This window comes from Erpetoichthys calabaricus, chromosome 5, assembly GCF_900747795.2.
Source record: "Erpetoichthys calabaricus chromosome 5, fErpCal1.3, whole genome shotgun sequence".
In the NCBI taxonomy this organism is placed as follows: domain Eukaryota; kingdom Metazoa; phylum Chordata; class Cladistia; order Polypteriformes; family Polypteridae; genus Erpetoichthys; species Erpetoichthys calabaricus.
The window spans coordinates 107,018,948-107,045,928 of record NC_041398.2 but is presented as its reverse complement, the minus strand read 5'-3'; the positions used below and the strand labels follow the sequence as shown (position 1 = coordinate 107,045,928).

At 36.0% G+C, this 26,981-nt stretch overlaps 1 protein-coding gene across 1 annotated transcript in view; it reads left to right on the top strand.

Annotated features, from left to right (window-relative positions):
- The window catches only part of gabrb1 (gamma-aminobutyric acid type A receptor subunit beta1), a 572,898-nt gene that overhangs the window by 395,157 nt on the left and 150,760 nt on the right, over positions 1 to 26,981 (top strand). The window contains 1 exon segment of the mRNA XM_028801915.2: positions 2,829 to 2,911. Coding sequence (XP_028657748.2) covers positions 2,829 to 2,911 — 83 coding nt within the window.

Here is a 26,981-nt window from a genome sequence, read left to right as displayed (position 1 = left end):
TTTTAAATAGAACTTAACAATACCATGTGCTTAAAAGCCAAGCCTAAATACACTTAACTGAAATAGCTTTCGTACGTGATTTTTCAAGTAACTTTTTTTTTTTGTGGAGGGTTTACACCTAATTACAGTGTTGTTTCTTAAGCACTACATTTTGAAAGAATTACCCCATGTAGGGAGTTAAAATCAATGTTGAAGAACTGATAGAGATCACAAAAGATCATAACGGATAGCAGGTCATTCTGATGTTTTGCCATTAATTTCCAGTGCCAGTAAAATATTGAATCATTATAATCTGCTGATAATGTAGCCGTGAGGCTGTTTTTAGCATAATGCAAATACTGAGTAGATGTTTAATCTGTATATGCATAACGGCTTCTAGAGCCACACTTAGGGAGCTCATTCCTCTTCTGTTTATCTGTCCATAAGGTAAGTGACTTTCAGTTTTTCAATAAATTGCATTTTTTACCTATATGGTTACAAAGGTCCTTTAAATTGCCATTTATGACATCAGTAGAAGTGAATTGGTGAGGCAGAGTTCCACACAAGCTGCTGATGTGATGACCTATGCATGCAACTCTGCTGGCATTTTAACAACTCCTACTGAGGATCAGTCTTGCCATCAGAAGCGACTATCGGGCATGTAAAAGAGCAAAATTTACTAAGCACATAAGAAATAACCTCTGTCAAGGTAAATTTGAAATAGTAATTAAGGTAGCACAGAATGTTCCACTGTTTTAAAGACACAGAATGTACCAATGCTTTTTTAATATGAGTTTTTCAGTGTTTTTTTAAATCAGTACAGCATGCGCTTTTCAAAATATAACAACAGTTATGTGCCTTTGCACATTTTATGTGAACAAACCTGAAAATGAAGGAATTCGTATGCATTTAGTTTTATATTGTCACTTAACAAAAATGGAGCATTTAAAATAATATAAAATGACTACAAGTTCTCAAAGACATTTTTTTCCCAATTACATAAACCTTGTTAAATATTTAAACTATATTATATCAAAGCAAACTATGCTTACATCCTTAAGGTACTCTCATTACATACATGAAAGCACTGACACGTATATTCTAACATAACCAAGAGAATATATTAGAACAACTGTAATGACAATAAAGCAAAGATAATAACATATAAGAGCATTGTGAATTTTGAGAAGTATACTTTATTTTGTCCACCTGTTAGCAGCATACTGTAAACCTTTTTTTTAAAGATGTTAGTAAAAGGTTATCTTATCTAGTTGTGTTATTTCTTCAGCTGCTATCAACCTCTTGATCTCTTATATGCACTTGAAGGTACTACTTTACTTCCAATTAATTAGAATAATTTTATTTTAAAAACTTTAGTTTAAAAAGATAAATACAATGTATGGTCAGTGTGGACGTACTCTATGGAAAGTCTGAACCTAGCAAAAAACAGGACATGTATGCATGCATGTGCAGAATCAGTTATCATTTACAATGTCTGTTTTTTTATTTTATTGTTTCCATGAATTTAAAATAGTTGCAGCAGTGGTAGGCATAGACATGTGCTTTGGAATGTCACATCATGATTACTATTTTCCTCCATAAAGTGAAGCATAGGGACATTGATAGGCTGTTTTGATTTTGTTTAGTCAGTTTGAATTAAAAAAAAATTTTGTAACAGTCTCATAGATTATTTATGTTTTTGCCTTGTGTGTATCTTGCCCCTTCACATCTGCTTCTTTTGTGCCTCATTGTGATTGTAGGTGTCATGTTCACCACGAGCTAATTGGTATAGGAAGGTTTTGGTATCTGAACAAACAGGACTATCTGACTAAAGCAAGCCCTCGTGGGCTCAACTATGGGATGTTTGTTTTTAGTATCTTTTTATCAGAGTAGCATCTTTAGTAGAATCTTTTGGCAGTAGGCAATTTTTCCTCTTGTTTTGCCTTTCTGTCGCTGCTAGAACCCAGGCGACTCAATGACACATTTTCTGCCTGATGAATATTTTTGTGCCAGGCTAGGAAAGTCAAACCAATATGCTAAAATACTTTGGATAAAGAAAGTTTAAAACAGTATTTTAAAATTACAAACATTAATTTAAACAGTAATTTAAAACAAAATCATATGACTGGTAAACTTACGGGCAGTATGTTCACTGACAGTATTTAATAAATATGCTTTAGTTATTATGCTGAAGTTGAGCAGTGAAAAGCCAAAATTGGCAAAATTGAAAAGCCAAAATTATATGAAAATAAAGGTTTTACTAACTTTAATGTCTTTATGTGGATATTATGTGTGGCTATAGGAAATAAACTTCATATGGTATGCCAGGTTAAACAGACTTTACTTTAGGAATGCGGTAAATTAATTACACTTTTTCACAAACCCCTTTTCATATATTATATGTACAATTCTTTTTATATTATATTATTGGTTTATTTTCCTTTCCTGTATGGTTCAGTGTTTCATATTACATTTGGGAAAATTGTTGAAGCAGAAGGATACACTATGCAGCTTTGTACTAGAAAACATATGTTGAGATATTAAATCACACAATTTATTTACAGTCAGACAATGACATATTGAGCAGTGTACAGAGAAGCACATTTATCATTCCTTGACCCACTGTGTTACAATTTTATTTAAAAGAGCAAGTCAGATATGCCTAAAAAATTAATGACATGATGCTTTGATGAATCCTTTTATAATTTTCACTGCAAATTAATGTACTACTCTGCATCATCTGTACTACAAGCTGACTGCCAATGAGCTGTGACTTTTCCCTTGTATAGATTGTCATGACACAATAATTTATTTATTTTACAGTATTATCTTCTTCTTGGTGTTTCCAGAATCACCACAACTGCAGCCTGCATGATGGATCTTCGTAGATATCCACTTGATGAGCAGAACTGTACCTTGGAAATTGAGAGCTGTAAGTGTTTTTATTGTGATAGTGTCCATTAAGTATAAGATGCATACTGAATATGACCATTTTAAGAGATTGACTATCAGCTTTGTTTTACACTGGCAATGGACTTAAGCACTGAATGATTTTCAATTTTTGTATCCTGGGGTGTTTGGTGCAGCTGATACCATTTTTTTTTGTGTTTTTTCTGGTCTCATTCCCTGCTTTCATAATTTTGATCATGCCATTGGGTATGCCAATGCCACACAAGTACAGATATACAGTATGATCAACATAAAGTTCATAGCAAAGAGAGGCCCTTCCATTGAACCTTGTCACTACCAGGAAGTAAAGATTGTACTTTTTTGATGATTATAATAAATAAAGATTGACTCCTGTTTGTTTTGTTGAAGAAATCCTAGAATATTCTGATTAGTTGTAGAAATGGTGGAGGTGAGCATCAGTCCAAGGGGGCATTACTTTGGAATTTCTGTAGTTTAAAGCAATTACAGAACAATTTTTTAGAATGGAATCAGTAGGTTTTTACTTTGGGTATTTTAATGAGGGAATTTCTAGGTAATTATAATTACGAAAATATTAGAATGTATGTGGGAACATGAATAATGGAGAACTTTTGTGTTTAGTAGGAAAAAAAACTGAGGGTTAAAGATGAAAATAAAATCCTTAGTTTTAGTGAAAAAGAAAAAAAATAATAATTTTAACATTTTAGGAAAAGAATTTTCAGAATTATTGCAGATTCAAAATAACTACTACAACTTATTACCTGTAACTATAACACCACAGTTTACATAAAAATCTGCTCAAGGGTTTTATCTACATTTACGTGGTTTAGGGAATAAGAGGAAGAACTTTGTTCAAGTATCTAAAATGATATGTTAAAGGAAATTATTGGGTTTAGGCTTTCATAGATAGTTCCATGTGCTCCATTTTCACAAAAATACCACCCTTCTAATTATACTAAGCTTTGTCACGCTCAAAAAATGGACAAACTTCCAAGAAGTAGTAATTATTTAAAAATGAGTAATTTGTTTAATTGGATGTCTGCCTTAAATTCATCCAGCTACCTTAATATCAAACACGTTAAAAATGGAACAGATATATTGAATGAATAAACGAGATTACACAGCAAACACTTCAAAGCAAACTAAGCTGAGCTGAAGTGAAGATTAAGCAAATATCCTTAGAGGTGCCTGTTTAAATCACCTATATACCCTGCAACGCTATATAATTAATATAAGCAAATTGAAGTGGCTTGTTTTACCCCACCCTAAACACAATATATTAAGTAATGGTATAGTTGAGAGTCTATAAATGCAGCCTGAAGAATTTTATGGATACTAAACAGTTAGAGCTGGCACTTTCAAATGGATAAACACTTCATAAATACATAAGTTGAAATTATTTCCAAGCACTGCAATACAAAAGGGAATATATGATTTGATGTCCTATTCCTCATCAGTGTCTTCCATCACTCAAGTAACGCTGAAATACTTTCATGAACAACTAATTCAATTCTATCCTGAGTATTACAAAATACTAAATCCAGACCGGCTTCACCCCATGTTGGTTCTTTAACATACTGTGTTAAAAACAGTCACTGATTACTTATAAAAACTCCTGCTCTTGTAGTTAAAGTAGTTAAAGTCCCCCATGACTACAATATCCCACTGTAAACTAGGTTTTTTAATATTACTAAAAAGATGTGTGCTGAAATTACCATCTGCATTGGGCGGTCTGTAACATACTCCTAAAATAAGGACTAATTCACTAATGCTTTCCAGCTACATGTCCTCACTAAGATGGGGCTCATCGTCCAACTGAAGAGGAATGGCATTTAAATTCCTTTTGACATAAACAGCATCCCCACCTCCTTTTCTGTTCTGTTTATCCTTCCTAAAAAATGTGTATCTCTCTATGTTATACTCATCCCCGTCATTTTTATTTTGCCAGTTTTCTTCTATTGCTGTAATATAATTATGATCGTCTACATACAACTCCAACTAGCTTGTTTAACTTTTGATACTTTTAGCAGTAAGGCAAGTTATTTTTAATGTGCTACTTCTGTAACTTTTACATTTAAATTATGGGTTAGAATTTATATTACTGTGCATTTTTATTTTTTCACTATTGTTTGTTCCTCCATGTACACTTCTAAATCTAGCCTATCCTAAACTCCCTGCACCCCCATTCCCTAGTTTAAACAGTCCTCAGCTAACCAACTCATATGCCTCCCCACACATTGGTGCCCTGTCCATTTCAGATGCAACCCATCACAGCGGAACAGGTCCCATCTGTTCCAAATGGAGTCGCAGTGCCCCATAAACCTATACCCTTCTATGCTGCACCAAGATGTAATCTATCTAATCTCCTTAATCTTCCCTGAACTCGCTCGTGGCATAGGCCAAACATCAGAGAAGACTACCTTGTCAGTTCTACTCCTCAGTCTTGCACCTAACTCTTTAAATTTGGATCGCAGAACTGTTAGGCTAACCTTATGCATGTTATTTGTTCCAACATAGACAATGACAACTGGATCCACCCCCACTCTGGCCAAGAGCCTATCCACCCTTCCAGGGAGATCTCCCACCTGTGCACCTGAAAGGCAACACACTCATCCCTGCCTATCACCTCAGAATCTTCAGAGACACTGTCTATCTCCTAAAGATTCTGGAGTTGATGCCTATTCTGGAGTTGATGCCCTTGGATAGTGTGCACCCTTTACCTTACAACTTGTGACCCACCTATCTCTTCCTGTCTGTTATAGTATCTTCTCCTGCACCATCTTAGAGGTGCACACTGTCTCTCTAAAGCACACCTGGGCGGGGTCCTCCAATTCTCTACTACAATGCAGGCCAGCCAACTCCTCCTCCAGTTCAATGATCCTGAGTTTGAGATGCTGGATCAGCTGGCATCTCCTGCAGATGTAGCCCTCATAGAAGGCTAGCTCCTCCAAGCCATCATCTAAAAATTCCAACATCCAATAGGACTTGCATGCATATTGCATACTTTACAACATTTTTTATGAGACTGCCACAAAGGTAGAAGAAATGGCAGGCCTCAGAAGTGTTACAGAAAATGAAATTGTTAAAAACAAATACCATGTTAAGTGTATATAGTTGCATATGTATTGAATTATATTAATGAACTATATGGCTATTCTCATGATTGTTAATTTTGATTTTTAAGTTGAATAGAGGATAGTGTATATAGAGGATTGTGTATATGAATGTTATGTTGGATCTTGTGTTTTAAACCTTTCATGTTTTAAGGAAAACCATTTTTTAGCTTGCACTGTTGTTGTACGATGAGAGTGAAACCATACACATATCATTGTCCGCTGGCACTTTTCCTTTATATCCCTTTATAAATCTCAATCAATGTGAATTTTAATGCACGTGCATGAGCCTACAGCCCCACCCTGACTCCTCCCAGAATTTCACCTATTTGAATATACAAATCAATAAAAATAGTCCCTTCCATTCAGGGTTTTGTTAAAAGACAATGGCAAAAGCACGTGCAAAACAAAAATTCAACAAATGCGAAATGGAGATCCTGCTCAGTGAAGTGAAGGCAAGGAAAAACATAGTATTTGGTGGCTTAAGCAGTGTTATAAGCAACAAAGGAAATTGATGGAGAGGCACAGCAAGGCGCAGGGACTCAAAAGTCCAAGTTCATAAAGTTGCACAGTGCCCGAAATAAAAAAGAAATGGTCAAATATCAAAGTCAATGTGAAAAGGAGAGTCGCAGCCCACCATATGAGTGTCAACACCACTGGAGAAAGCAGTGGAATTCTGGTGATCACACTGTTTGAGTAGCGAGCTGCTACAATTATTGGTGAGACACTTATATATCTAGCCACAACATTAATGAGACACATTTTCATATCACAGATAATTTGCACATTAATAGAGTGGAAATGTTTTCTATTTACATAAGCAAATTCATTCTCTGAAAGCACCTTTATAGCAATGTACATGCAGTCGACTGCTCCAATTACATTTGGAAAACCAGATGTTGCTACAAATCGTGCTTTGATGTTTTCCTGTTCAACCACAGTGTTAGGAAATCTTATATATCTGGATGACAAACTGATAATACCATCCCATACAGCTGGCATGGCACAATTCAGTAATGACTGAGAAATACCAGATCGGTCAGCCAGTTCACGTTAAAAAGCTCTTGTGGCTAAAAGCCAGAGGGTGGATAGAACTTGCAAAGGAGCAGGTAGAGCACAATTCCTCAAAGTCTGCCTTTGTAAAGCCGGCCCTAGTTCAGCACACAGCTCTAAGAGAATAGCTCTTGGAAATCTGAATCAACTTAGAAGCCAGTCATCATCATAGGACAAGAAATCAGTATGATCTCTAAATACGTGCTCTCTTCTAATTCTTCTATTTGTGATGTCTTCTAACAACACTAAAAAAAACATGGTAGTTAGAATAGCTTGGCCATTCCATGCACTATTACATTGTTACAGAAAAAATCGCACATAAAATCACACTTGTTTCGTTATACCACATCTTTATTTGAAAACTAACAATGTCAGATTGGCGGGAAGCATGAGCATGACTAAGAACATAAATAAACCCTGTTTAGACCCTAACATATGTACAATTTTTTATTTGGTTTTTATTCAGTTTAATTCTTGAATAAAAGCACACTTGTTTCATTGGTTTGTTAGAGACTGAAATCAAATGAACGTTTTTATTATATAATAGTAACAATAACACAGTCCACCACTCAAAGTGCTAAATGTAGGGATGTCCCGGGATCAAACCGACAATGTCTTGATTACGAAGCAGCAGTCCTTACCCCTGCACCAGTGAAGTTGATATCATTGAGCTAGCTGCATTTCCACTGTGAAAGACGCAAACACACACACGCATGCAAACATCGTTACTTCGTATCAATTGATATTTGGATTTCAGTTTTCAAACTTTGACGGCAGCATATAAATTGAACATTTTCTTTTTCCTCAGTTCTATTCTTGAATAAAAGCACACTTGTTTTGTTATATCTTTTGTAGAAGTGTTTATTTGATATTTGGGCTTCAGTCTTCACACATTACACACTTCATGTCAACATTTTGTCATTATTATTATAACATATGAAAAAAAATTCTGTTTTAGTTATGTGTTTTTAACAAATGTCATCCTACATTTACACAGATTGTTGTAGACACGGAACACACATGAAATGTAGGTATTTCAAAAAGCGATGCATTACTTTCCTATACAATTCCAGACACCTCACTCCCAGATAAACAGACTTCAGCTGTGAGAATTTTGTGTCTGACTTCAGCCACCACGGTGGGAGATGGGATAGCAGGCTGCCTGCCTGCAACCGAATGACACATTTGCAAAACAAAGGCTATATTGGAGTGCAATTAACGCAGTGATGAGGAGGTGCAAGTGAAATTAAGGTGGCCCAGCATTACAAATATTTTCGCAGGCTTCTGGGATTCTAGTGTTATGCCCTGGATCTTATGCAGTCGGTATGGACACCTGCCCTACCTTAACTAGCCCCTAAATGAACACTATGCTGAAAAAGAAAAGGCAACAATTTCACACAATCGAAGGAAAGAAAAACACAAGGCAATCAAACATGATGAAGATAAAAAAATAAAGTGCAAATGCACATACACATATTTGAATAGTTCTTTAAAATGTAGAAGTCAAAATAGAAAAATAAGCAGTGTGTGAATTATAAAAAGAATAGCTGACTATCTGACCCCTTTTCTAGGCTTTTATTTATAGTTATCAAAAGTGTCCATTAAATACATATGGCTGCTCTCCATGAAGTCATACTGTATGTCTACCACATACAACACACTGCATGACCACACCCCATGACGCCATAACTCTGTGGCCATCAGGACACAATGAGAGATTGTAAAGTAAACAAAACAAAATGGTAGTAAATGATTAAAAAATACACATTACATAAATTGCTGTCAGTCAGTTGTAGAACCCAAAAATACTTGAGAATAAAGAAAGCATTGTACATAACCATTAGCTAACCATTGTTTATATTTCTGAGTTGTTGGTAGAACTTTGGACACAGAACCTAAGTCTGTTACCCAACAAGACCTTTTAATCTTTAACTGCTTTGTTTCTGTCTGTATGAAAACTTGAATCTACCAAGCGCTAAATATGTAAGTAAAGCTTACACTGAAAGGTTAGAAGGAAATGGAAACACAACTTTTCCTTCATTTGCATAGACCTCATTCATTCTACAGATAATATAATCAGAACAAATTATAAACATGGCAAGTTCATATAAAGACACACCGCAAAAGTACTGTTGATTTATCAGCACATTTTCAGCAGTGTTTCAAGGAAATTAATTCCATAAATCCCCAGCTATTACTACCTGCCATGTCTTCTGGAAATAATGAAATTACAGATGTATTATGGGTTCACTGCCTTGTGTCTTACTCCAGATTTCCTCTACTTTTAATTGACTTCCATCTTTTTTCCTGACCATTCCCAAAAGTTCTTTTCACTGCCATTCTCTCGCTAATCTAGCACACACATTGTTCTGTTAATAATTGGCAGTCAGTGTGCACATCAAAAGGAATGAAATAGTACATACTGTAATTAGTTCATGATAACAGGGCAGGGAGTGAAAGGAAAGATGAAAGAAACTCCCATAGCTTACTCTACAGAAAAGGCATGTAAATAATCTTCACTGAACAATCCTTTATCATACCATTAACACTCCCAACAGAGCGTCAGTCAATCTTTTTAATACAAGCCAGTTTACAGCATATACTGTATTGTCATAATAGACTTTGCAGAGAAAACAGGACCTCAGTGCTGTATAAAAAGGTTAAAGGTATAAATGTGAAAAACTAGAAAAACTATGAGCTTAGAAAAGACCAGGAAGAAAAAAATGTGCAGTCAAAAAGAGAAAATATAACAATGTAAAATACATAAGGATCAGCTTCAATGAGTTTGGTCAAGAAAAACAGCTGTAGAAGGCAAGAATGAAGAGCTGACCTCATGAAGAATTAGTCTATACTTGGGTGGATACTTCAAAAGACTATATGAGTGGCAAAACAAAGTGAATATTCACTAAAAACTGTTATACAAAACTCTGGAGCACATTAGATGTTGATGGTTTAATAGTTGTACTCATAGCAACTGCTGTGATTGTAGATGATTATACAAAATCTAATGTTTAAGGATTTAATATTTAGATTACTTTTTCTTTATCTGTGAGTTTGTCTATGGATGATATGTATTCAGATTGACTTTCTTGAAGATCCAGATGTCGTGAGTATATGCAAAGAATAGTAATGCTGTGTTAATGTGTACGGTACCTCGTTATGCAAAGAATAGTAAAGCTGTGTTGATGTGTACGGTACCTAGTGTATATGTTACCGGAATTGTATGAAAAGCAGGCATTGTATTGAATGCCTAGGCAATATATAGAATGCTGAAAATTGGACGTCAAAGTATGAAACGATTAATATTTCAGACATTTCCTAGGCATTCTATGCAATGCCAAAAGACAAACTGGTAAAGTATAAAATACTCCCGCTAATGACGTTTCTAATGTCACGTGACTTTCGACGATGGAAGAGCAAGGTGTAGTGCCCGAGAAGGAATCATGGCATGTTGTCATGCAACAACGATTCTATGATGAACTGTCTAAAGTGCGAGCCAATCCTGCAAAAAACTGTGTTTTCCTAACCGAAACTACTTACCCGAAGTTAGTGAGCGAAGTGAAAATTTTATTTTTTTATTTATATATGTTTTAATGAAGGCCTTTTCATGACTCTCTTTTCAAGTTTTACTTTTTTGTGCAAAAGACAATTAAGTGCAATTTAAAATATTTTTTTTCCTTCCTTGTTGCAACAAGTAGGTTCATATTTTATTTTCTCTTGTTTTCCTCAATAAGAAAGTCCTATACAGTCATCCCTCACCTATCGCGGGGGTTACGTTCCAGAGCCCCCCGCGATAGGTGAAAATCCGCGAAGTAGCGACCTATATTTATTTTATTATTTATACATATTTTAAGGCTTTATAAATCCTTCCCACACTCTTATAAACCTTTCTCACTCTCTTGTTAACCTTTCCCACGCTCTTATAAACACTTCCTATGCTCTTAAACACTTTCTACATTCTTAAACACCGCAGACCAACACTGCACACTGCCTGCACGCAGCGATCAGACGTCGATGTGTCTGCACTCGCTTTGTGAAGGGGGGCAGCTGAACTCACGCTGAGCAGAAATGGACTTTGTGCTGCTTCTGCCAAAAAGCCTGCTTGTCGCTCTGCGCTTTCGGAAGGAGGAGGAGGAGTGGGGGTGTGTGAGGGCTGAACGCACGTTCGCTCAAACCCCCCTCCCCGGAGGCGCAGTACGCTCCTGCCACTTCGCATTGTCAAGGGGGTGGGGAGCTGAATGAACGCTAAGGAGAAGTGGACTTTGTGCTGGCTTTATGCTGCTTGTCGCTCTGCGTGTCAATAATTTAAAAGCCTGTACAGCACCTATTTTCCTGTCTCACTGTCTTGTCTTGCGTGAAGTTAAAATGTTTTATAATAGTGAGATGTTACTCATATCCTTAGCCCGACATCCACATATCATATGTGTTAACAAAGTGTGTTTTATAAGTTTACATGTTTTTAAAGCATGTGGGATGGGTATTTTAAGGCTTAAACTATAAAAATGTTTATTTATATGGTCTTTCTATATCGCGGATTTTCTCCTGTTGCTGATGGGTCTGGAACATAACTTCCGCGATAGGCGGGCAATCACTTGTATTTAAAAACTCGCGAAGTTGTGAATCCGCGAAAAGTGAACCGCGAAGTAGCGAGGGATTACTGTACTTTATTTTGTATTTCTTTCTTTTTCATGTACGTCTTTTCAATAAATGCCTTTTCATGACTCTCTTTTAATACTTTGCCTAAATAGCATTTGTCATTCTATATAATGCCTAGGTATTGCATACAATGCCTAGGGAAAGTATATATAATATTAAAATAATTCGGATATTTCATACTTTGCCCAAAAACGGCAGGAATTATATATATTGTATTGCCTAGGCATTCCATACAATGCCTGCTTTTCATACATTGCCGGTAACATATATTAAAGAGAAACAAGCCAAATCCAGAACTTGAAGTTGCTAGATAACTAGTGAAGATAATTTACTATTAAAACAGTGGGCATATTGTTAGTCACATGAAAGGCAGAAGCTAGATAAAGAATAAGAAACAAATATGTACATTTAACAAGTTGCATGAAAATTATTGTTCACTAAATGAACATCTATTATGAGAGTTTTAATAAGCTAGGTAGAAACAATGTACTCAAGTGTTTTGGAAAAGCACAATAGAGATGACACGAAAGAAAAAAATTATGATATAATACAAGCCAAAAGTGAACAGTGATGTACCACATTAATTGATCGACAAATGTCCACAGATAAAGGAAAAAAATCTTATTTTAATGTTGTTTCTATTAATTTAGTTTATTATATTTAAATTATGTTTTATGTTTTTAAATATGTGACTATTCCATGTAGTTTGTGTGTGGAACCCCAAGAGGAGGGTTTACCCTAACATCTCAGCTGTTGGGTCCTCCTGGCATCTTATGTAATCTAGAAAGAGAACCCAGTGGAGGAGCATTGATTTAGGATTGGAGTGTATAGCAGATATTTTTCATTTGGATTTTCCTGGTTATTTGATTATATTTGGTTATTGTCATTGAATTCTGCATGTTGGATTGATTTCTTGGAATTATTTTCCCACATTGCCTTTTTAGACACAGTTTTCCTCTTTATGAGCGTTTTTGCTTTTGTGCTTTATTTTTGTTAATAAACTAATTTTATAAATATTCATTGTTTTGGCTTGTCTCAACAAGCTGGAGTTTTCATGGATTCTCTCTCTTGTGAGGCCTTTGTGATATTTTAAGATTTTAAAATATATTTTGAACTTTAAATGCAGTTTTTCCCATTTTGGGGATTACTTGGGTTTGAAGCCAGCAGGTGTTAGTTGGAAGGCTAGCTGGTTTGAGTTTAGTATGTTTTGGTGTGTTCTTGTAGCTTATTTGAAGGCTTATTTGGCAACCCTATGTACAGTAAATTTGATCCTACTTGACTTCAGTAAATTCACAATGTCACTTGTGCCTGGACTGTTAGGAATCAGCTTAGGTTTATGTGTAGTTTATGTTTTCTTGTTGTCGATTTATTATTTTCCATGTGTTTTTGAAATTACTTTTGGTTTTATTATTTTGGAATTATGTACTATCCTGTCAAATGTGCACCCATTCCTTGTGTTCTTGGGTGCCCCCAATGTCACCACTCCTGAGACGAGTAAAAGAGGATCTCAGGAGTAGTGCATTGAAGTTGTGAAGGAGTCATTTGTAAATATTGTTTTTCTTTTTCAACTAACTGTTTATTTGTTATTTTTGCAGATTTTCTTGGATTTTGTTTCAGATTGCATTGGGACTTGTTCACCTTTGGATTGCCTTTTGAACAACTCCTTTTTTCCTTCAATTTTTGAACATTTTTGTTATACCTTTCTATTGTTTGTTAAGCACTCAATTTATAAAGATTCATTGTTTGGCAGTGTTTACATGCCAGAGTTTTTCATGTTTTTTTTCCAGCTTGAGAGGGATTTTTGATATTTTGATATTGTAAATCACACCTTAAACTTTTAAAGCCAGCTTCCCCATTTTGGACCTAGATCAGGCTGAAGCCTCAGGTGTCATTTGGGGAATGGCCTGGGTTGGGGTGAGAATCTTCTGAGGTGGTCAGCGACGGTTCTGGCCTGCTTTACTTGGAACTTTTGGGGGCTTCACACCTCCTTTGTCATGTTACTAAATCCAGTTCACAAAAGAGATATTTTTGTTGGGTTTAGGGCTATTTAAGAGACCCTGCAGTTCATACAGTCCCTTAGAAATTCATTAATTTTGAGTAAATACTGAAAGGTATTTTGATTTAAGTTGCATTCTGTCTATATAAAGTAAATAAATAAACAAACTTTCATTCTTGAGCCCAAATCACTGCTTACATCAAAAGTTTCAATTTCAGTTCTTGGAGGGCCACAGTTTAGAACCAGACTCTCAATTGTTTTTTCCCTTAGTTAACAGTCAAAAATAATGACATGCAAAGTAAACCAACTCATGACAAGCTAACCTGATCCGATTTGCACCTACTGTATGTCTCCATTATCTGAAAAGAAAAACTGAAGGTCTGGAAAATATTGATTTGGTTTATATTCTCAGTCACATGATTTCTAAGTCTTGAAAAGTTAAATGAACCAACAAAAATTAATTTAAAATCTTCACGAATCAAAACAGTAAGCAGATGTAGTGCAACCAAAACTGAGGGCAGTAGGTGAGTGCATCAGCCCGGATATTTTGAAGTTACAGTAGCCTGGGAATTTTGAAATCAGTTTGAGGGAACCATCTACACCAAGTTGAAAACTTCACATCATGCACCTTCACTTGCGAAGTCTGGACTAACCTTATGTCTATGATCACTGGATCCCTATGCTTTTATCACACCCTTGTTAACTGTAAAGGCACCCAGAAATGATTTCTGCCATTATCTGTATAAAACAAGATTGTATTTCTTTCCTTCTGAGCACTCTGTTTTCATCTATAGAAGCAGACATAAGCATTATGGCATTTGCCTGGCATGATACCTCTTTCCCATACTCTGCTTGTTTTTCAAACTGAAAATCCTCTTTTGTTTTGAAATACAGTACTCGAGTGGGTCATCCCATCCTACCACCAGCAAGAAAATCAATTTAAGAAAATATTTTTGTAACCAAACAACATGATCTTAGCATTCACAGTATAATTCCCGTCTTTGAAGTAGTAAAAAAATGCCCAAGGCATTTCGTAAGTTTGATCATTTTTGTTGCCTGGGCAGCTTGTGTGAATGGCTGTCTTATTGTTTAATCTGCTTCCTCTAGTGAGGAGGTAAAATTTAATGGGAACATTTATATTGATTTCAGTATAGCTTACAAAAGCTTTTACTGTTAAGAAGTGGAGTGCTAAAAAAAAAAAACAAAATCCCTTTCTTCCAAATATAAAATGCTTTACTGAAATTGTCAAAAGCAAAATAATAAAAGCTAGCCCGTTTCTTTTCTGAAGTTGCTATCACCAAAATGTTACAAAAATGTATAAATCAAGGTTATTATTTGAAATGCTGCCTCAGATAAATAAAAAATGTAATGCTGTTTAAATAAATAAAATCTTTGTAAAAGCTTCTTTCACTGAATAGTCACTCATAGTCCTAGCTGGTGAAGCAGCACTGAGTAAGAGATAGCACACCTATACTGTATATACAAGACTAAATTACAAGTCCCACATAATCTAACTTGCATAGTTTTAATATGTTGAAGGAAATCAGAAAAACTACCTGGACATGGTGACCTAGACACGATGATAAACGTGGACAGATCAATCACACAGTACTTGGGATGGGAATCAACAACGAATCCGTGCAACTGTGGTGCAGCATTTGTAAACCTCTTTAACAACGTTATGCAATTCAATAAAACGTTAAGTACTTTAATATACAGCATCTATAAAAAGTGTTCATCCCCTTGAAAAATATGACATTTTATTATTTCACAACCTTGAGTCATAGTGGATTTAATCTGACTTTATTTATATTGGTCAACAGAAAAACACTCTTTAATGTCAAAGTGAAAACAGATCTCGGCAAAATGATGCACCTTTGTCAGTCATAATAGCCTTGAGGCAGTATGCACAGATCTCTCTCAGCTTTGTATGTTTGGAAATTACAATTTGTCCCCATTCTGCTCAAGGTTACATGTTGATTGTGAGTGAACAGCCATTTTCAAATTGAGCCACAAATTCTTAATTGGATTGAGATTTGGACTCTGACTTAGACATTAACATTGTTGTTTTTTAAGCCATTCCTTTTTATCTTTGGCTCTATGCTTCAGGGTGCTATCTTGGTTGAAAACAAATCTTTTCCCAAGGTGCAGGCTTCTTGCAGACTGTATGAGGTCTTCCTGCAAGATTTTTCCACCAAGCATTCATACTACCATTACCTACACAAATCTTCCAAGTCGTGCTACAGTCTTATACTCCTACCACCATGCCTCATGGTGAGGATGATGTATTTTTTCATAATGTGCTGTGTTTGGGTTATGCTAAACATGGCATTTAGCCTTATCGTCAAAAGATTCAATTTTGGTGTCATCATACCATAGAATCTTCTTCCAGCTGACTTAAGAGTCTCCCATGTGCCTTTTGACAAACTCTACCCAATGTATTATGTGTGTTTTTTAACAGTGCTTTTCTCTTTGCCACTCTATGCACTCTAGCTCTCTGCTGTCTGCATCATCTAAGCCTGCATTCAGCTTTTCCTGGACAAAAATGCCTTTGGCATTAGACTCACTGATTAAACAAAGAGTTAACTGATCACTTACTTTCAGCAGACAAACTTTATGCTAGCGAGAGACGTTAAGTTTGTTCATAGTTTGAAATGTATCTCTTTGTCCACAGTGGTTTCTTTATTTGTTCAAGCTAAACACACAATACAAATTTCTTCTATAGTATCTGTCAGAAAGCTATCATACCAATTCACCTCTTGTCTTCACACTGAATGAGTACTGGCAGGGTGTACCCATTTATGGTCAATTCTACAGCTCAAACATTTGGTCAACCCCTGATTTATATTAGAGGCTATTTTATTAATTCCTGAGACTATCCAAGAACAGTATTGTTTACTCAGTGCTCATTAGCTACCTGTTGTGTTCTTTTGTTTTTTTTTTGGTTTTTTTTTTGCCAGTCAGAACCTCTTTGCAACCTTTTTGGATTTTAATTTCATGTGCAAAACAGAATGCACTACTGTAGCCTCTGGACTTGTTTGGGTCTGTGTTACGTGTGTGGCCAAATTTACCCTTTTCCTGCCTTTTGTGTGACTGAAAGCCTTCTGCTTCTGGTGATCAGATACCATCTAGAAACCTGTCACAAATTAAGTTATCATTTTTTGTACTGTGTTGTTACTGACTGGTTAGTTATACAGTAGACATTATTATACACACATGGCAGAGCAAACAGTAGATGTTAATTAGAAACCACACAAATATCTAGATAACCAACGATTCTTAATCAGAGCATATTAAATGATAAATTGTTAACCGGACAGCATCTGGCATAATTGCAAAAGAGCAAGAAATTACTTAATTATAAAACAATCTCCTGCCTCATTTTGTTGCATTTATAATCTGTTTTGAGTTATTATATCAGGCCTCCTTAAAGCAGCAGAAATTCATTAATTTAGCAAGAAGACAGTTTGCAATTTGAATGAGAATACATCCAAATGTGTGCATACAGTATATTTTCAGATATTAAAATTACATAACAGGTAATGCTTTACTTGTACAGTGGAACCTCGGTTTGCGAGCATAATTCGTTCCGAAAATGTGCTCGTGGTCCCAAGCACTCGTATATCAAAGTGAATTTCCCCATAAGAAATAATGGAAACTCAGATGATTTGTTCCACAACCCAAAACTATTCGTATAAAAATGATTAATACAAAATATAAAGTAAAAATACATAAAACAAATTAATCTACACTTTACCTTTGAAAAGAATCATGGCTGGTGTGAGTGAGTTTCTAAACTCTTGTGGGAATGCACCCAACGGGACGACACGCGGAAGAGCGTCCCAAAGCAATCGCAGTCTCCCAGCGCTGTAGCAGTTCGCTGTAAAAGCGAATCCGAAAAGATCGCGGACATGCTATAAGCGCCTGCCGTCGATGGGTGATACAAGGAACAAGGAACATTATAAATGTGCAGGGCCCTGCCTGACTGCTGTGTCTGTGTATAAATAACCGCGCTGTTGCTGTTTCAAGCTGAATAAAGCTGGTGTTGCTAAAGTACTGAGACTCAGCTTCGTGTTTTAGGGTGCAAGACGGGGACTCGCACGTCACAGCACACACGTGCGCGCAAGCACACATACACACATGAGCGCGCGCATGCATACATACACACACACACACAAGTGTGCGCATGCACACACACATACACACACACGAGAGTGAGCGAGCACGCACGCACACACACACACACACGCATACACACACAGTCACAATGCTAATGCTGTAGTAAACAGTATACGCTCGTACGAATGTTGACTATATGAGTGAGGCACGCCGACTCAGACGGAGAATAGGAGACGATTGCCTACAATCCCGCAGCGAGAGAGAGAGAAGAACCATCAGCTCAGTTGTGATCACATGACGCTCAGCAGACAAACCGTATACATACTACTCGTACTGCAAGACCTCGCTCGTTTATCAAGTTAAAATTTATTAAAAATTTTTGCTCGTCTTGCAAAACACTCGTAAACCAAGTTACTCGCAAACCGAGGTTCCACTGTATTTCAAAATAGTCTATTATTAAAATTTCCTTGCAAATGTAAGACGTCAAAGGTATCAACTGATATAGACAACCTGTTGACTGGAAAAATCTTGACCTTTGTATGAAATTTTGGAATTTATAGAAATGTCACGTTTTTAAAACTGAAAGTAAAGCTCTAGTCTACATATAGTGGATCAAGGAGAAAATAAATTTCTGGTACTCATAGTCCTTAAACTTTGACTTGTCTCATATACAGTAGCTGACCTGGATAAATTAGCATTTTACAGTACTACAGTGCAGCCTAGGGTCCACAATTCTGGTAGACTCTTACAAAGTCTACAGTGGATATGTCATTAGTGAGGCTGATGTTCTCCATTCACTTTCGAGATCCCAGTCCCCAGACATTCCAGTGTTCCAGAAATATCTTGAGTTGTGACATTTGCTTGATAGAAGTGAAATGAAAAGAAGTGTGCATTTTAATATCCTGTAAAATAAGGAAAACACACATTTGTGGTGATTAAAAGAAAGTGTGTATAAAATGGAAGCCAGGTTGCATCCTTTTGTTTGAGTCTTCGTAAGGTGTCTGCTAGACCTCTGCCTTTATTTTCAATCTGGCAACAGGACCTCCCTTTATCAACACATATTTAATTTGTGTAGAAGAGAATGGGGTGCCATCTTTAGTTACAAGTTATTAAAGCAGTTCTGGTCACTCCAGTTCAATGGCTAATTTTGCATTAACAATATCTAATCACTTATTGAAAACACTTTGAAAACAACATATTAAAAGCTGTTTTACAGGAAATAATTAATTACTCTTCAATTGACAAGTTTGATCTCACAAAGATAGTGTTACTATTGAGACAAAAGCTAAAAAGTAAGGCGATACTTGGAGAGATAAAGGATAAGTAGTTTTGTGACATTTGAAATTTCAGTTTGGCTTGTTCATTAAATACTGGTCTTCAGTGTTACTAACCAGCTATTGTCTTCATTAATCTCACCATCAGCAAAGTTTACAAACCTGAAAAAGTGATTTTCAGACCAGCCAGATATGAAAAATGTGTTGTTAGAAATTCATCTTTAAACAATTTGCGTAAATATTTTTATTTCAGTATTGATGTTGATAAGTTTTTTTGTTACTATACAGCAGAATGTTTTAGTGGATAACTGTAGTACATAGGCATGATAATATCAATGATAATCTTACCATTCTTTATAACCCCTATGCAATAGCCTCCTAAAAGATGTCATGGAGAATGCTGAGCAATGTACACTATCTGTCAAAAGTTTTAAGCAGTTCAAGTCCAGTGAATAACCTGAAATGATACAAATAAATGCTGAAAACCACTAGAGGTTTAAAAAACGTAAATAAAACTGCCACAGTGTTAAAAACTGAAAATTGTACTTTCCATGGTTATACAAAAAGACCTTTTTAGGGAACAAGCAATCAGTTAACAACTTACAGCTTTTCTACAGCAGTGGAAGTTAATTCATCCTTGGAAATTGATGCAAACAATTCCCACAAATGTCCCAGCTTCTGCTGATTACTTACAAATCGTCTGTCTGTATAAAAGCCGTGTTGGAGCAAACTTTTTTTTTTTACACTCTCTGAAACATTATATGGACAATATTGCATTGCCGACAGTAATATATTCGTGGTATAATGAAGACAAAAAGGTAATAACAAATGAAGACAGAGAGATCATTACAACCATTAAATATGTGGGCCTTTCCTTTAGAGAAATTGCAGAGAAAGCTAAGATGTCAGTTAGTGTAATATCCTACACCATCAAAGGAAACTTGGAAATTCTGGGAAACCATGACACAGCTTTGGCAACCCAAAGCTACAACAGAATCAGAAGACTTGTTTCTGAGAGTCAACAGGTTTTTTGAAAGATATCTCACAGGATAACAGCTTAACAGGGGTTGATTTAAGCAAGTCTCATTTTCTGTGCTTTAATTTCAGAATACATTGAGACATTAAATGGCATCAGTTTCAGTAAAATGGACAAAATGGAAAAGTTTGACCATTGGATAGATGGGATTGTATTACTGAGTTAGGCACTGCCAAGTTCTTTATGGCTTCAACTTTGGCTAAGTCCTTGCCTAGACCTGAAAAATAAGCAAAATTTACGCTTTTGAATTTGGCGAATAATTAATGTCTTGTTATACTTGACAGGTCTTCTCTTGCTTGTTATCTTGTGGAACCTTTCCCTGATATAAGTTTTGGACAGTCTTATAAACCTTTGTCTTTAACGTACTTGTTTATGTCAGATACCAGAAAGAGCTTCGAAATATAAGTAATTGATTTTATGGAGCAATTAACAAGTGGTACATATGTCATGCACAGGAATTAATTGCTCAATCTTTGTATTGTAAACTAATATTCCTGTTGCATTATGGTAGCTTTTCTCAGAAAGGGCAAAAATTTAATTTATCATCTTGCTACTAGTGGGCAAGCTGCTCAAGAGATTTCTGTTAGTGATGTCTACACACTGTTCTGTAATCGTTTAAACTGGGAATTTTGAACTGTATTGGATGCCCAGGAGAGAAAATCTCTCTGCATATTATTGAATTTCTAGCTGGGCACTTTTTCAATCAATGGGTATATTGTGACTTTCACAACACTGACGGTAGACTCAGCATGGAATGACACAGCCTTAATCTCTGAATTTAGAAATGGCTTGTTTGGACAGTCTCTGAAGCCTTAATTTAGCCATGAATTCAGAGACTAATTGGATGAGGTCATCAGTCTTGTCCATAAATTAGGTATTTATTTAGCAAAATGAAAACCAACAAAGAAGGAAAATCATTCCATTGACAACTCACTTGCTGATGAGTCACTGATTTATCTGATGTGTTTAGCAAGCAATCGTTAGAACTGTGGTCCACTGGTAGCTGTGTTTTTATTTTTTTGCTCAATTTGACATATTTTCAATCATTTTATATCAGATTTTTTATTGTAATCTTGCTGAGCACCTTTCGATGCTACATATTGTTGATGGTAGAATCTATTGTTTTATGGTCAACTTACAGTTGCAGGTCTTTGAAATAATGCAAAAAGTGCAATAGCTAAAATTTTCAACAACAGTCTATTTTCAACAATAGTAGCAGGCCTACCTGAAACATGGAAAAATAACTCTAAAAAAAGCTTTAACAAAAATGTCTCCTTTGGTATCCTGAAACAGGTTTGTATAATTTTTTGACTTTTGTTAAAAATTTTCTCAACTGCAAAAACAAATCAAAACAATCTTTTATTTTCCCTGCATGTGTCATGATTTAGCTGTATGGTTAAAAATAAAAAAAAATATTTTTAGCTTGTTCTACTATAATTAAAATATTTTAAGCTGAGGAAATAAAGAAAAAAATGTGTCACCTGAACAAAACTGTGATAATTAAACAGGCCAGGATCAAAGATGAGATTGTCCAGGAGCTCAGAATTATCAGATATTCAGAACAAAATGAATCGAAGCTCAGAGCAGCAATCCAAACAAAGAAAGGATACCCTAACACTAGTTATGCTCCAATCAATCAATCACTGATCTACAGTAAATTTTCCATTTTTCACTACAAAAGACTTGATTGGTAAATTGGCCAAGCACAAAAGAAAAAATCAGCATCTGCTTTTCTAAGCATTGCGCTAATATAGTTGTGGTGCTCCTTTATGCAAAGTATTACAGTAGTTGAGTAGGCGGTCTTTTTTGCTGTGAACTTTCTATGAATGGACAGCAGTAAGGCTGACTTTACCAAAGAGAAAGAAGATTGGAATATTAGCCTTTATATTAAATGAAGTGGAGTAATAAGTTGTCCTATGCAATTAGACAAACAGCAAGAAAAGCTATTTAAATGAATTCAAATCGTTTTATTTTGTCCTTTAATTAAAATGGACCCTGCTTGTCTGAGGTGTCTTAGTACATACAACAGCTCACATTTTCAATTAGAAAAAATAAGAGATAAAGAAGAATTTGAAACTGCTGCCTAGTAAACAATAGGCTTGTTAGCTTAATAGCAATTTTTTTTTTATTATACTTGTAAGCCTTTTAAGCATGCTAGCCTTGTATCTTGTTGATAAATGTCATATGAACATTTGATAGCTTTGTGGCTTTTTAAAATGTCTGTACTGTTTATTTCTGCCATACAGTATAAGTTTAGTTAAGAAACAAGTACTGCATAATTAAAATGGTAATCCATACTTACAAGAATTTAGTAAATGAATATTTTAAAAGTAAACATCTGCAGTGCAATTAATGATTAAATCCAATAAGTGCATATATATTTACATTTAAGCAATGTTTATTAATATAAATTAATTGAATCAATGTTTGATAATATATATGTATATTTTTGTTAGTCAAATGAAGAAAACTAGTTTTTTAAATTAAATTTATTTTAGTATTTTTATGGTCACTGATCCATGTTACATGTTAACATGTAACATACTGTATGTGGTCTGTAGTTTAATTATAAAAATACGCAACTTAACACTTTAATATAGAACATAAGCCTTCTCTGAGTCTGGTTAAGCAGGAGCTTAGTGTAAAAAGTCTTTTAAAAATATAGATTAAAAAAAAAGGTATCAGAATCAACCTATCCAGTAACATGATATTGGTGATTGGTACCTAGACTCCAAAAGACTTTCTTCCTAGTTCTGTTTGAACATGACACAGAATGGATCAGAGTCAAGGTGATGGGGGGTATTCAGACCATTTTATTATCAATGGTTCACTATCACCAATAAATTTGCCTTTGTAGTTTGGTTGTATATCTTTTCATTATCTTTTACTGTTACGTAATCTTGCATATATCGTCCCATTATATAAAAAGGGTGACTGGGCAGATCCAAACAACTATAGGCCAGTAAGCTTAACATGCATCACAAGAAAATTAATGGAAGGCATTATTAAGGATAAGATTGAGCAACACCTGGCAAGGACAGGAGTTATTCTGAACAGTTAGCATGGGTTCAGAAGAGGGAGGTTCGTGTTTTACTAACATGCTGGAATTCTATGAGGAAGCAACAAAAGGAAACGATCAAAGTGGAGCATATGATATTATTTATCCTGACTTTCAGAAAGCATTTGATAAGGTGACCCACATGAGAGGTTGGGCATCAAATTAAAAGAAGTGGGAGTTCAGGGTGATGTTTTTAGATGGGTGCAGAATTGGCTCAGACACAGGAAGCAGTGGGTGATGATGCGAGGAACCTCTTCAGAATTGGCCGATGTTAAGAGTGGTGTTCCACAGGGGTCAGTGTTAGGGCCGCTGCTATTTTTTAATATATACTGTATAAATGATTTAGACAGTAATATAAGTAACAAGCTGGTTTAGCTGGATTAGTAGATAATTTGGAATCTGTTATATCAGAAGCACTTGGATAGCATACAGGCTTGGTCAGATCTGTGGCAGATGAAATTTAATGTCAGTAAAATGTAAAGTATTACACATAGGAAGTAAAAAATGTTAGGTTTGAATACACAATGGGCGGTCGGAAAATCGAGAGTACACCTTATGAGAAGGATTTAGAAGTCATAGTGGACTCTAAGCTATCGATTTCCCAACAGTGTTCAGAAGCCATTAAGAAGGCTAACAGAATGTTAGGTTATATAACACAATGTGTGAAATACAAGTTCAAAGAGGTTATGCTCAACCTTTATAATGCACTGGTGAGGCCTCATCTTGAGTACTGTGTGCAGTTTTGGTCTCCATGCTACAAAAAAAGGACATAGCAGTGCTAGAAAAGGGTCCAGAGAAGAGCGACTAGGCTGATTCCAGGGGCTACAGGGGTTGAATTATGAGGAAAGATTAAAACAGCTGAGCCTATACAGTTTAAGCAAAAGAAGATTAAGAGGTGACATGATTGAAGTGTTTAAAATTCTGAAGGGAATCAGTACAGTATTTTAAAATGAGTTTCATCAAGAACACAGGGGACACAATTGGAAACTTATTAAGGGTAAATTTCGCACAAACATTAGGAAGTTTTTCCTTTACACAAAGAACGATAGACACTTGGATAAGCTACCAAGTAGTGTTGTAGACAGTAAGACTTTAGGGACTTTTCAAAACTCGACTTGATGTTTTTTTTGGAAGAAATAAGTGGATAAGACTGGCGAGCTTTGTTGGGCTGAATGGCTTGTTCTCGTCTAGAGTGTTCTAATGTTCTGATAATGATTTCCTCCTCAGCATAGATGATGAATTGTTCCCTTATTAAGTATCTGTCCAGTTTGCAGACATTTTTTTTAAATTTTATATTCTGTCTCTGTTTATGCTACATATCTAAGAACAAATCTAAATTTGTTCTGAAATGATTGCTTCATTTGTATTAACATCAACATGTCTTATCTATAATAATAAAAGGCAAAGCCCTCACTGACTGATTCACTCACTGACTGACTGACTCACTCATCACTAATTGTCCAACTTCCCGTGTAGGTGGAAGGCTGAAATTTGGCAGGCTCATTCCTTACAGCTTACTTACAAAAGTTAGGCAGGTTTCATTTCAAAATTATACGCGTAATGGTCATAACTGGAAACCTCTTTTTTGTCCATATACTGTAATGGAAGGCAGCAACATGGCCGTAGGAGACGGAGTTGCGTGTGGCGTCATCACGCCTCCCACGTAATCACGTGAACTGACTGTGAACTCAGTACATAGAAAAGAAGGAGGAGCCCCCAAAGAGCACTGAAGAAAACATTCATTACACAATTGACAAGGCAGCGAAACAATAAGAAGCGAGTGAGTGACGCATACAAGCATCTTCATAAGACACGAGGTATAAAAAAAAAGCACGGTGTAAACCGTAACCTTAAATTAACTTTATAGAAATGCTCCCGCTGCCGTTTGCAATGCCATATTCGCGAGATACAAGTTTTAATGAGAAGACACGAGGTATAAACAACAGTTTGCATCACTTTGTAACAGAGTTAAAAATTGCTGTAGCGAGAAACTTTTAACTGCCGGGTCTTAGCTAACAATTAAATAAACCCGTGGACATCGCAACATCACAACAGAGAGCGGCTCACATGAAGTGACTGAACGCAGCAGGAGTGATCACTTCCATGAATCAAAACTGTTCAAAAAAACACATTACACAATTGATAAGATAGGAAAAGAATATGAAACAAAGCACGGTATAAACCGTAACTTTAAATTAAGTTTATAGAAACGCTGCCGTTTGCAATACCATATTCGCCCCTGCGAAGCGCGGTGATTTTGCTATATATATTAAACTATTTCAACCATTGTATGATCTGCTTCTCGCAACTGACAGAGGGCACCGTGGCAGAAGTTAGCCGACTTGCTCACCAACCACAAGCGTTACCTGGTAGGTAACCACCCATACAATCAGATTGTGAATCAGACTACGAATGCCTGCAATGTAATTACCCCCGATCTACATGCTGTCAAATGAACGAACCACACGCCGTGGCACAACGTTAGGGGCTTCGCCTCTACGTCCGAGGATCGATTCCCGTAAGGGAGTGCAGTAAGTGTGTACGCCTGATGAGCCCACAATTACGGCGAAACACGTGTCGCATACTATGCATCTTCAAAGCACGGTGTAAAACAGTAAGTTTAAATTGAGTTTATAGAAACGCTCCCGCTGCCGTTTGCAATACCATATTAGATGACTTTGTAACAGAGTTAAAATTGCTGGAGCGATAAATTTTTAACTGCCGGGTCATGTCGCGTGTTCTTGGGTAGGTACACCAAAAAATATATACATTTATGCATGTAATGGGCAAACAAAAAATGTACTATACCCGAAAGCACTACAGTGGTACTCAATGTATCTTTACTTCTTAAATGTTAATGTTTTACTGTTTTAATAATTTATACGCTTCTTATATGTTGTTCAGATTCTTTTTATCAAAATACCAGTAACAGCTCACTGCACGATAACGTGGAGTGAATACACTTGACATGACCATTCATAGTATTTATCCTCTTTCACTGTACGTTTACCATTCGTATGCTCAGAGGTTGATGCGCTTGCTGCTTAATGAGCAGCTCTTCACCCTAGCGTCCCGCTGCTTCTCTTCTTTCGTCGGCATCTTTTTCCCGTTAAAACTGATTTTTTTTTAAAACTTAGTATGTTTTCTTTAATTTTTCAGTTAAGCTGGCACTTAAGTCTTCAATCTGCCTCAAGAATGATTAGTGAAGGTGGTAGACAATGAAAACGGCAGCCATATGCATCCGCCATGCACGCACTGGTGCGCGCAGCTGTGAGTTGATTCTACAATAAAATAAAGATAAAAAGAGTAATAACTTGCAGCACCGCTATTCAATTACACTTGCCTAACGCCTCTCCTAAGGGGAAATACTGTGGGATCTGGGCATCCGTCAAAGTAGCAATCACAAGCCCAATTAGAAAGCGGGAAGCTGTGATTTGTCGTCTCCCTCCCATGTAACAATCACAGCCCGTGTTGCAACGCACTATGTATGTATATGTATATATGTGTTATGTGTGTGTATATGTATGTGTATAATATATATATATATATATATGTTCATATGTGTGGGAAAGCGAATAGTAGACGTGACGTAGTATACAGTATGTGTACCAAATTTCATGGCATGACCTTAAAAAGGGCGGTTCATGCTAGAAAACCCTCAAATAAAGCTGAATTACAACAATTTTGCAAAGATGAGTGGGCCAAAATTCCCTCCAGAGCACTGTAAAAGACTCATTGCAAGTTATCGCAAAACGCTTGATTGCAGTTA